The sequence below is a fragment of the Mustela putorius genome, unplaced genomic scaffold, assembly GCF_011764305.1.
Source record: "Mustela putorius furo isolate JIRA1106 unplaced genomic scaffold, ASM1176430v1.1 tig00003834_pilon_pilon_pilon, whole genome shotgun sequence".
Lineage (NCBI taxonomy): Eukaryota > Metazoa > Chordata > Mammalia > Carnivora > Mustelidae > Mustela > Mustela putorius.
This window is the reverse complement of record NW_025421987.1, coordinates 96,310,230-96,322,953: the sequence shown is the minus strand read 5'-3', so window position 1 is coordinate 96,322,953 and position 12,724 is coordinate 96,310,230. Positions and strand designations below refer to the sequence as shown.

The 12,724-nt window shown below is 47.9% G+C and overlaps 1 protein-coding gene across 5 annotated transcripts in view; it reads right to left on the bottom strand.

The window, feature by feature from the left end:
• The window catches only part of ZDHHC19 (zinc finger DHHC-type palmitoyltransferase 19), a 35,993-nt gene extending 31,673 nt beyond the window's left edge, over positions 1–4,320 (bottom strand). For 2 of the 5 annotated variants that reach the window (XM_004745358.3, XM_004745359.3), the window contains exons 1-5: positions 4,065–4,320; positions 3,594–3,715; positions 2,950–3,089; positions 1,956–2,128; positions 1,485–1,590 (exon numbers count right to left, since the gene is read on the bottom strand). In XM_004745358.3, coding sequence (XP_004745415.1) covers positions 1,485–1,590; positions 1,956–2,128; positions 2,950–3,089; positions 3,594–3,715; positions 4,065–4,210 — 687 coding nt within the window. In that variant the 5' untranslated portion in view covers positions 4,211–4,320. The remainder of the gene's footprint in view (positions 1–1,484; positions 1,591–1,955; positions 2,129–2,949; positions 3,090–3,593; positions 3,716–4,064) is intronic. The other 3 variants (XM_045088759.1, XM_004745356.3, XM_045088760.1) reach the window with 3 other exon arrangements.
• Between the last annotated feature and the right edge of the window lie 8,404 nt (positions 4,321–12,724).

The window sequence follows — 12,724 nt, the reverse complement described above, 5'->3', positions numbered from 1 at the left end:
AAGCAGGTTTCCCTGCCAAGCAAGGAGCCCATGATCCTGGGATCATGGCCTGAGTGGAAGGCAGACACTTAACAACTGAGCCACCCAGGCCCTCCTAGTCAAAGCTTTCTTAATTACAACACCAAAAGCACCGTATATAAAAGAAAGCAACCTACAGTGCACTTCATCCAAATGTAAAGCTTTTGATCTTTGGAAGACACTGTTTAAAAATTGAGATGACAAGCCACAGACTGGGAGAAAATATTTGCAAAACACTTATCTGAATCCCGAGTATATCAAGAATTTGTAGAATTCAGTAATTTCAAAAAACCCAAATTTTTTTTAAATGAGCAAAAGACTGGAACAGATATTTAATCAAAGATAAGCAAGGGATATCCTGCAGTAGGAGAACAGATAAACAAAAGGTAGTCTATCCATAGGACGCAATAGGACACAGCAATAAAAAGAAAAAAACTACTGGTATGGGCAGCAGCAGGGACGGATCGCTAATGCCGAGTGCAAGAAGCCCGCTCAAACGGCAATGATTCCATGTATACCAGTTTCTGGAAAAGGAAAAACTACAGGGATAGAAAGATCAGTGGTTGCCAGGGGCTGCAGGCAGGGAGAGAACCTGACTACAAAAGACCATGACGGAGTTTTTGGGGGGTGATGGCGCCATTATAAATCTTTATCATGGTGTGTTACAGGACGAGACTGTATGCTTTTCAAAATTCATAGAAATGCACTGAAACGGATGAATTTTACTACATTTAAGAAAAGGGGAAAAAAATCCTTCCTTGGCTCCCAGGCTTTCCCTGAACCAAGACTCCATTCTCCACCTAACTTTCTGGGCCTTTTAATTCTGGCCAATCCCAAGCAGTACGCTTCTTTCCCACGGCACCTTCTGCTCCAGGGGGCGCTGGGTCCTCACCATCCTACCCAGATCCTATCCACATCCCACAGGCGTGCAGGCTTCCTTGCCTTCCTGCGGGCAGCACCCCTCACCTGCACTGCTCTCACCCGCCCCCACCCCCACCCCGGCCCCGGTTTTCTGCACGTCCAAAACCACCGCACGCCGCGTCCTACTCGGCGCGGTGGTCTTCACTGAACTTGAGTCCCTCTGTGAGTCTGTTACTCAACGTAGGGCAGGCCCTTCTTCGTGGCGTTCACCGCTGTCTGGCGGGTGTTATTCTGATTTCAGGGTCCTTTTCCACAGAAGCGCAGGATGTAGCCTTATTCACCTCCTCACCCGTCGCTCAAAATGAAGCCCACGAGGCCTAGCACACAGTAGGCCCCGGATGCAGTGCCCCCGGGAGGGAGGGTGACCCCCGAGCAGCGGAGGATGGAGGTGTATCTAGGTCTAGAAGGGCAACTGAGGCACCTTCGAGGGAGGTCAGCCGGTTAGGGACGGGGCGGTGGACAAGGAGCGTTAAGGGCAGAGGTCCTGAGGCCCAAGTTGACCATCCACAACCCTGTATCCCGGCGCCCCGCTCGGCCTCGCGTACCTTGCCCTCGTAGGAGCGCTCGGCCGCGCTCACCGACTTGGCCTGGATCAGCAGCAGCAGGAAAAGCGGCACCAGGAAGCCGACGGCAGGTACAGCCACCAAGATGCTGCGCACCCGCTAAGGAGCAGCGCCGGGGACCCTCCTCCCTGGCCCCGCCCCGCCCCGCCCCGACTCCTCCCCAACTCCGCCCCAAACAGCCCCGCCCGCTCCCAACGCTCGGCGCCGCGGTACACCTCAACCCACTCTGCTGTCTAGGCCCGGTGACACCTTTAGCACTTCTCACCGTGACCCTGCTGTAGATTCTGGACTCTCCGCCGTCCCTCCTAGCCCCGCCCATCTCCCTGGCCCTTCCCACCCCCGCCTATCCCAGTGGATTCTCCCAGCGCCAGTAGCTCTACCCCCGTGACCCCGCCCCCGGTCAACCCCCCGCGCCTCCCCCCTGTTCTCTACGTGGGTACCCGGGGAGGATACGCGATGGCTTTGTCCATGGTGAAGGGCAGGTGGGTCGTGCGCACCAGGAAGATCAGGCAGGTCACCAGCATGGCACCCGAGTAGAGAAATAAGGACAGGACCAGCAGCATGAAGAAGCGGAAGTTGCGGTGACCAATGCAGTTATTGACCCATTTGCAGTGGTGGTCAAAGTCCTGGATAAGAGGGAGGGGAGCAGGCCTCGAGGACCGGACCTCTGGACCAGTCTCCATCGCCCCCAAATCTGAGGCTTTACCCACCCCCCCAACTCCCATTCCCAAAAGCCATCTGCCTGTGGCCCCTCATACCAAACTGGGTCTCATCCCTAGGAAGAACCCCAGCCACAAAGTCCCTAGCGCTAGCATTTTTGTCAGAGCGCTGTTAGGTCTCTGTGGCTCACAAGATCATGCATCAAAAGGCCTTTAAGACAAGGCCTGCCTGGTCTGGGGACACGTTCTGGTGTAACTGTGGGCTGGACATAGACTATCTCTGGGCTTCTGTTTCCTACATCCACTGAGGATAATAATACCCTTGCTCAGCCTGCTTCCCAGGGTTGTGAGGACAGACAAAACAGCACCTTTATAAACCTTGACAGCTGTGTACGTGACACAGACAAGCACTCAGAGCCCAGGAGACCCAGACAAGAAGAGGACAGGCGAAGCTTTCCCGGCCAGGCCTCCAGCTAGCCTGATGGCCTTGGGCAGCTAGAGTCAGCAAGCCTGGGGTAAGACAGTAGTGTCTTTTCCCCCCTGGCCTGACCAGGCCCAGCACAGGTGTGGATGCATCTGCGGGTGACTGCACCTATGCAGGCAAAGGCCAGTCTCCCTGGGCAGGTGCATGTACAGAGGAAGTGACCTGCATGAGTGACCCAAAGTGGTTGGGCGTTACTGCCCCTCTTGGCCTTTAGCAGTGCCAGAAGTGGTTTCAGGCTTTCCACTGGCCCCTGTGTGAGGGGGCGGGGCGGGGGGGTGGTGGGCGAGTCAGGAGAGGCACTCACTTCTACACAGATGTTGCACCAAGGACAGTGGTAGGTCCGGGGCGGGCGGTGGAAGCAGCACTTTTGGCACCACTGCAGGCGGAAGGCCCTGTGGTTCACCCACACCACCTGCACCATCATGGGACCCTGTTCGTTGGAGCCTGGCATGGGAAGAGGATTGGGCAGCAGCAGGAGGCCCTTCCGTCAGTCTGCTGCTCTGGGGGGTAGGGAGGCCAGCCCCAGGTCATTACTGGGCTCCAGGAAGTGTGGGGAAGAGGTGAGTGAGGGTATCCCTCGTCTCCATTGAGCAGGCTGCCCAAGCACAGAGAGCTGGGCGTTCAAAGGCAAGGCAGGTTTCCAGCCAGAAGTATTCTGTGAGGACTCAGCCCTTTGAAACTGTGATTGATGCTTTAATGGAGGGAGAACTGAGTCATTTCAAAGAACTGGCTTCTCTTTCTGGCCTGCCTGGGCCCTCCCACACAAGGTGGCTGGAAAACCTCCAGAAATTTGTTTTTCCACGCCTCCGTGCCTGGAACAATGAAGTGCCAGAGTCACTTGAGGGGCAAATGAGGAGGTACGGTGAAAAGGTCCTGAGGCCTGAAGAGGGGAGACGGGAGGGGCCCCTCAGGAGGGGCTGCCTCCTTCTCCCAGGGGCCAACACTCACCTTGATGCAAGATGCCGGGGTCTGAGAAATTGAGTGAAACCAGACTGAAGATGGTGAGGACACAGAGGAGGCCTGTGACGAGGGGAAAGGCCCACTCCCCGTTCTGGGCCAGCCACCTGCAACTGAAACCAGAGCAGGGCTTGGCCCTCATCGCAGTGGCCTGAAGCTCCCCCCGAGACCCACCGATCCTGTCCACTTGGTCAGAACCCACATACCTTGAACCCCACTCTAAATCTCCTGGCTCGTGACAGATCCTTAGTGACTCCACAAAATGTCACTCAGTGTTGCGAGCGACCTGCAGCTCTCAGAGGCACCAAGCGCTGTACTGCCTGTGTGTTTGCACATTCCGTTCCCTGCACATTTGCCTCCTCTCGCCCCTCTTGGGCATTTCCGCTGCCTCTGCACTGTCATTATCTGTGTTCCTTTCTGTCTCTGTAGGAAACCTGCAGCTTGTGTGGGAGGGAGACTCACGGGAATGCGAAGAAGAGGCCACTGAAAACCACCAGCAGCACGACATTGAAGGCGGCAAACAGGCTGGGGAGGATCCATGGAAGAGGAGCCTGAGGCGGGGGATGGGGCTCCTTCATGAGGGGCACAGCGTCCTTCAAGAGCGGCATGGCTGGACCTCCCGCGCCGGCAGGGGAGATCAGAGCCACTAGGCTCCCTCGCCCCTGCTGGCTCCAGGAGCCCCATGACCACAGCAGCCTCGGAAGCTACAGCCCAGGGTGGAAGGAAAGAAGTCCCAGTGTGACATCACAGAGGTTGAGAAGGATGGAGGCCAGCAGCGCCCCAGCAGAACTGTCTGTGGCCTGTGACGGGCACCGCCCGTCACCTCCCACCCCTGCTCCATGCTTGTGCCAGGGACTGAGAGCTCCTGCCCCTGTGAGGTTGGCTTTGAGATGATATGAGAATAGAGAAACGTGTGGGCGATTCTGATCATCCTCTCAGGCTCGAGGCTAATCAGAGCAGACGGTGCCCATCATACATCCTATCTCCATTTTCTTCCTTTTTGTTATTACAAAATTCCACTTTCGGGGGGAGGGGCAGCTAAATAATTTCCCAGCTTCCCTCATTTCCAGAGTTGGCTTCATGACACAATTCTGGTCAAAGAGATCTAAGTGGATGTCTGCTGAGGATTTCTAGAAGAGCTTCGCTCAGTCCCTTTCTTCTGATCTTGAGGCTGGATGTGCTGGCTGAAGGTATCATCGTGGACTCATTGGGCAGCATGGCAACATGCTACACAGAACGGCATTGACATTGTTGGGTCACTGCCCAGACCTGAATTAGGCTCCCTCTGATCTGCTTATTATGTGAGAAGATAACTGAGTTTTCTGTTCCGTGCAGCCGACATTTGTCATTTGTTTTAGCTGTGGAGCATCTGAACCCCTCTGTGCACAGAGGGCACCCTGCACTGTACCTCTTCATGAAGGACAAAGACCGTTCCCCATCCCAACTGGAGCTAAAACTGCCAGAAACTCACATTCAAAGCCTCTCCTGCAGCGAGGGCATAGCTCTGTGACCCAGCGCCACCAATTAGCCTCAGCACTGCCACCAATAGAGTGGGAGTCTTCTGCACATATTTTCAGAGCTCCTGTGTGTTAAATGGCCATTTAAAATGTCACTTTAATTCTAACAGTGATTGTATTCTTCTTCAAAAAGTAATTCCGGGGCGCCTGGGTGGCTCAGTGGGTTAAGCCTCTGCCTTCGGCTCAGGTCATGATCTCAGGGTCCTGGGATCAAGCCCCACGTCGGGCTCTCTGCTCAGCAGGAAGCTTGCCCCCCACCCACCCCCCGCTCTCTCTGCCTGCCTCTCTGCCTACTTGTGATGTCTCTCTGTCAAATAAATAAATAAAGTCTTTTAAAAAAAAAAGTAATTCCGGAGGTGCCTGGGTGGCACTGTTGGCTCAGCATCTGGCTCTTGGTTCCCATATCCGGCTCTGCTGAGCATGAAGTCGGCTTGCGATTCTCTCTCCCCCTCCTCCTGTCCTCTCCTGCTTAATGCTCCCTCCTCTCTCTCTAAAATAAGTAAATAAATCTTTTAAAAGTAAATGTAATTCCAAAAGTCCTACTTTGAATTGTACTAAATGAACTGGAACATTTTGAGGAAATTAATTTGGTTAAAATCAGAGCAATGCACAATTATTGTTACTTATATTTTCTTATGTATACAGTTTTTCTTCACGACATTCAAATTAATGTGTTATAATTGGTGTTTTAAGTAAGAATACGATCTTATAAGGGGCACTTGGGCTGGCTCAGTCAAAAGAGCATGTGACTCGTGGGGTGCCTGGGTGGCTCAGTGGGTTAGGGCCTCTGCCTTCGGCTCGGGTCATGATCTTGGGGTCCTGGGATCGAGCCCCGCGTCGGGCTCTCTGCTCGGCAGGGAGCCTGCTCCCCCCCCAATCTGCCTCTCTGCCTGCTTGTGATCTCTGTCTGTCAAATAAATAAAATCTTAAAAAAAAAAAAAAGAGCATGCTACTTTTGATCTCAGGGTCATGAATTTGGTTCCCGCCTGGGATATAGAGATTATTTAAATAAATACAACATTTAAAAAAATACTATATTTGATTGTATTTCAAATATTAAGGTTTGGGGCACCTGGGTGGCTCAGTCGGTTAAGCATCTGCCTTTGGCTTAAGTCATGATCCCAAAGCCATGGGATTAAGCCCCACATCGGGCTTCTTTCTCAGCAGGGAGCCTGCTTCTCCCTCTGCCTGCTGCTCCCCCGCTTGTGCACGCACCCTCTCTCTGACAAATAAATAAAATCTTTTTTAAAAATTAGGGTTTAAAGTTTTAGAAATTTTCATTTGTCATAATTTCATATAACTATATATGTATGCACATTTAAAATTACTACATCTTGATACATATTAAAGTTAGTTAATTTTGGGAGGTGCCTAGGTGGCTTTGTCGGTTAAGCATCTGGCTTTAGCTCAAGTCATGACCCCAGGGTTCTGGGACTGAGTCCCACTTTGGGCTTCCTTCTCAGTAGAGAGATCTGCTTCTCACTCTTCCTCTGCCCCTCCCCACTACTTGTAATCTCTCTCTCAAAAAAATAAAATCTTTTAAAAAATTAAAAATAAAATTAATTTTTCCATTTTGATCTTTCTTTAAAGATTTTATTTATTTATTTGACAGACAGAGAAGCAGAGAGAGGGAATACTAGCAGAGGCAGAGCCCCCATAAAATTAATTTTTAAAAAGATTTATTGATTTGACAGAGAGAGATCACAAGTAGGCAGAGCAGCAGGCAGAGAGAGAGGGGGAAGAAAGCTCCCTCCTGAGCAGAGAGCCGGACGCGGGACTCCATCCCAGGACCCTGAGATGATGACCTGAGCTGAAGGCAGAGGCTTAACCCACTGAGCCTCCCAAGTGCCCCTAAAATTAATTTTTTTTAAAGATTTATTTATTTATTTGACAGACAGAGATCACAAGTAGGCAGAGAGACAGACAGAGAGAGAGGAGGAAGCAGGCTCCCCGCCAAGCAGAGAGCCAGATGCGGGGCTCGATCCCAGGACTCTGAGACCAGGACCAGAGCCGAAGGCAGAGGCTTAACCCACTGAGCCACCCAGGTGTCCCTAAAATTAATTTTTTAATGGTATATCTATAATAGGAGAGAACTGGTAGCTTGGAATAGAAATGATCTTTGCATAACAGTCTGTTTTCAGCATGATGCAGTAAAAAGTTATTATTTGCTTTCTGCCGAATTTACTCAGTGATAGAGAATCATGATCTCACCTAACCTAAATGAATAATCTCATGGGGTCTATTCACTTACTTATTTCTTTGTTGTTTGGGGAAATAAGCAAATAAATAGGATGATAGGAGATTATTTACTTCTTAAAAAAAAAAATGTGGTGTGCCTGGGTGGCTCAGTTGTTAAACATCTGCTTTTGGCTCAGATCATGATCCTGGGGTCCGGGATCAGCCCTGCATTGGGCTCCCTGCTCAGCAGGAAGCCTGCTTCTCCCTCTCCCACTGTCTCTCTCTCTCTGTCAAATAAATAAATAAAATCTTTTTAAAAAATCATTTTAAAAACCTGAAAATGCTGAGCATTAGTTACGTTACCTTCTGCTCTGTCATGTAAAAGACTGTTAGTCTGATTAATAATACAACAGACAGGGGCCCCTGGGTGGCTCAGTGGGTTAAAGCCTCTGCCTTGGCTCAGGTCATGATCCCAGGGTACTGGGATCAAGCTCCACATCCGGCTCTCTGCTCAGCAGGGAGCCTGCTCCCCCCTGCCCCCCCCCCCCCGCCCTCCGCCTGCCTCTCTGCCTACTTGTGATCTCTGTCTGTCAAATAAACAAATAAAATCTTTAAAAAGAAAAATAATAGGACACCTGTACTCTCACATAGCAACAATTCTCCTTGATGTTGCTATTCTCTGATGCTGGGGCCCAACTTCAGAAAAATAAATTTGACCTTGTGTCTTTTTGACCACAAGGTGACACCAAAGGCTTCCTCTGCCCCCTCATGACCTGTGACATGGCACAGTCAAGCCCGGAAGGCTGTTAACATAGAAATACGATAAACGTGTTCCAAATTTTCTTCTGTGCTCAACAGTATGGTGAGAGCTGCCCTATATAGAGGGCCCACGTTGTGGGGTAAACACATAAGTTTAAAAAAAGATTTAATCTCTTGTTTATTTGGGTAAAAGTTTACCAATATGAATATGTTTCTCAGTAATTTGGATACTCTTTTTTTTTTTTTAAGATTTTATTTATTTATTTGACAGAGAGAAATCACAAGTAGACAGGCAGGCGGAGAGAGAGAGAGAGGGAAGCAGGCTCCCTGCTGAGCAGAGAGCCCGATGCGGGACTCGATCTCAGGACCCTGAGATCATGACCTAAGCCGAAGGCAGTGGCTTAACCCACTGAGCCACCCAGGCGCCCAATAATTTGGATACTCTTGCAGAGTGGGTAAAAGTACATTCAAATTCCAGTGCAAAGCCAGCCCAGACTGTCAACAAATTGGCTTCTGAGAACATTTTACTCCTTGGTTTTATTTTTATTTTATATTAATTTTTAAAGATTTTACTTATTTATTTGAAAGAGAGAGAGCACAAATCGGGGAGAGGGAGGAACAGGAAGCCCAACTCTGGAACCATGACCTGAGCTGAAGGCAGACGTTTAACTGACCGAGCCACCCAGGTGCCCTTGTTCCTCGGTCAACTTTGTCACACGTATGTCAACTGGCAGCTAATTTGGCACACACTTTATGTAACAGATTGGTCAGTGTTTTCACTTTTCACTAATTCCTTTTGTTGCCTCGGGTTAATTACCAGTGAGTCTTCACAGAATAATTATGGGGACCCATCACTTATGTACCTCACCCCAACAGAGATGCCACTCTCCTCCATTCTGATAACGTTCGCTGCTGTAAACAAGTTAAAGTGCCTTGTCATCAACATACAGTTTCTCCGCTCCTTTCCTTTTTGTCTGGAAGTCCCTGCTGGAAGCTGCAGACCAGAGATCTTGTCTTCTGGAAGAAACGTCAGAGGAGGAGAGAAAGGGCCACGGGGAATAGCCACATGACTACAGACTGCCTTACAATAAGCTCAGGCGACCCCCAGCGTGGACAGCTCTCTGTCAGAGTCAATCACTGGATTCCTTCTTCCGAAAACCGACTTCTCCCCCAGTGCTGTTCCATCCAGTAATTAGGATTTCATTCACCCTATTGTTCAGCTCAAACCCATGGAGTCTCCTGACTCCTGTCTTTACCTCTTATCCCACATCCCATCCACCAGCTCTGCCATCAAAAGAGAATCTCACAAGTCCAAGCCACCCCGCTGTCTTGGCTGGATATTGCGGTAGCATCCTAACTGACCCGGGCCTCTTCTGTCCTTGACCTTTCATAGACTCTGTTCCAAAAAGTAGCTCCTGATCCTTTTAGAACCTACATCACGGCCTCTGGTCAGGACCACCCAGCTCCTGCTTTCCTTACTCAAAGTCCAAAGTCCTTACTGTGGCCTTCAAGGCCCTCCTTGATCCAACTCCTCTAACTTTCTGATCTCATTTCCTAACACTCAGTCCCTTGCTCAGGCACACTGGCCTCTGTGCTCTTCCCCAAACACATCTGGCACACTCCAGTCCTGGGTCCCTCGTCGCACTTGCTCTCCTGTTTCCCTGGAATTTTCTGCTAAATATACTCGCTGAGTTTGCTTCCTCAGCTCGCAAGAGTCCTTTGTTCACGTGGTGCTTCTGTGTCCTCCAGATGCCTGCATCTCCCCTGGTTTCCTCAGAATACACACCTCATGGGTGGATTCCAGGTCGATAAATGTGAATACTTAAAACTTGCATAATTTACAAGATTCTTTCCAGAAGGTTTATAAATGTTTACACTGCTGTTATGAGCATAACCATATTATAATACAAACACTATAATTAAATATTAACATAAAGTAATTTCTCAAGTTTTATATATGACAAATGACACCTTGATCTTTTCATTTATATCTCCTTAAATCACTTATGATATTAAGAAAGGAAGATTTTCCAAGATGTCAGAGGAGTAGGAGACCTTACTTTTGTCCCAGGAGTTCAGAGATAGCTATCAAATCATTCTGAACACCTGTGAACTCAACCGGAGTTCTAAGAAAAAAATGCTATATTTGTACAAATAGAAAAGTGACCACTTTCTGCAAGGTAGGAGAATGACAGGATGGAAAAACTCACCCTAAAAAAGAGAAGCACAATTAATAAGATTGAAAACCCCCTGGCCAGACTTATCAAAAAGAGAAGAGAAAGGACCCAAATAAGTAAAATCATGAATGATACAGGAGAGATCACAACCAACACCAACAAAATACAGTTACAAGAACATATTATGAGCAACTATATGCCAACAAATTAGGCAATCTGGAAGAAATGGCTGCATTCCTAGGAATGTAAAAGCTACCAAAACTGAAATAGGAAGACAGAAAACCTGAACAGACCTATAACCAGCAGAAATTGAAGCAGTCATCAAAAACTTCCCAACAGGGGCTCCTGGGTGGCTCAGTGGGTTAAAGTCTCTGCCTTCAGCTCAGGTCATGATCTCAGGATCCTGGGATTGAGCCCCGCATCAAGCTCTCTGATCAGCGGGGAGCCTGCTTCCTCCTCTCTCTCTGCCTGCCTCTCTGCCTACTTGTGATCTCTGTGTGTCAAATAAATAAATAAAATCTTTTAAAAACCCCACAAAACTCCCAACAAACTAGAGCCCAGGGCCAGACAGCTTCCCAAGGGAATTCTACCAAACTTTTTATTTTTTTTTTAGATTTTATTTATTTATTTGACGGAGAGAAATCACAAGTAGATGGAGAGGCAGGCAGAGAGAGAAAGAGGGAAGCAGGCTCCCCGCTGAGCAGAGAGCCAGATGCAGGACTCGATCCCAGGACTCTGAGATCATGACCTGAGCCGAAGGCAGCGGCTTAACCCACTGAGCCACCCAGGCGCCCTCTACCAAACATTTAAAAAAGAATCAATACCTTCTCTCTTGAAACTGTTTCAAAAAATAGAAATGGAAGGAAGACTTCCAAACCCTTCTATGAGGCCAGCTTTATCTTGACTCCAAAGCCAGACAAAGACCCCACCAAAAAGGAGAATTACAGACCAGTATCCTTGATGAACACCGATGTGAAAATTCTCACAAGATACTATCCAATAGGATCCAACAGTACATTAAAAGGATTATTCACCATGACAGAGTGGGATTTATTCCTGGGCTGCAAGGTTGTTGCAACACCCGCAAATCAATCAATGTGATGCACTACATTAATGAAAGAACAAGAACCATATGATACTCTCAATAGAAGCTGAAAAAGTATTTGACAAAGTCAGCATCCTTCTTGATTAAAACTCTCTACAGTGCAGGGATAGAGGGAACACACCTTAATATCATAGAAACTATATACAAAAAGCCTACAGCCCATTCTCAATGGGGAAAAACTGAGAGCTTTTCCCCTAAGGTCAGGAACACAACAGGGATGTCTACCAACACCACTATTGTTCAACATCGTACTAGAAGTCCTAGACTTGGTGATCAGACAACAAAAAGAAATTAAAGGCATCCGAATCAGTAAAGAAGAAAACAAACTCTCACTCTTTGCAGATGACATGATACTCTATGTGGAAAACCCAAAAGACTCCACTCCAAAACTGCTAGAACTCATACAGGAATTCAGCAAAGTGGCAGGATATAAAATCACTGCATTCAGCAAAGTGGCAGGATATAAAATCACTGCACGAAAATCGATTGCATTTCTATACACCAACGAAGAGATAGAAGAAAGAGAAATTAAGGAGTCAGTCCCATTTACAATTGCACCCAAAACCATAAGATACTTAGGAATAAACCTAACCAAACAGGCAAAGGGCCTGTAGGCAGAACACTATAGAGCACTTATGAAAGAAATTGAGGAAGACACAAAGAAATGGAAAAATGTTCCATGCTCATGGATTGAAAAAACAAATACTGTTAAAATGTCCATGCTACCCAGAGCAATCCATACATTCAATGCAATCCCTATCAAAATACCATCAACTTTTGCAACACCTGGGTGTCTTGGTCAGTTAAGCGTCTGCCTTCAGCTCAGGTCATGATCCCAGGGTTCTGGGATTGAGGCCTGCATTGGGCTCCCAGCTCAGTGGGGAGTCTGCTTCTCTCTCTCCCTCTGCAGCTCCCGCTGCTTGTGTTCTCTCTCTCAAATAAATGAATATAATCTTTTTAAAAAATCACCAACTCTTTTCACAGAGCTAGAACAAATAATCCTAAAATTTGTGTGGAAATAGAAAAGCGCCAAACAGCCAAAGGAATGTTAAAAAAGAAAACCAAAGTTGGTGACATCATAATTCCGGACTTCAAGCTCTATTAAAATGTTATAATTATCAAGACAGTGTGGTCCTGGCACAAAAACAGACCCATAGATCAATGGAACAGAATAGAGAACTCAAATGGACCCCCAACTCTATGGTCAACTAATCTTCAATGAAGCAGGAAGGAATGTCCAACGAAAAAAAGACAGTCTCTTCAACAAATGGTGTTGGGAAAATTGGACAGCACATGCAGAAGAATGAAACTGGACCGATTCCTTACACCACACACAAAAATAGACTAAAAATGGATGAAAGACTTAAATGTGAAACATGAATCCAT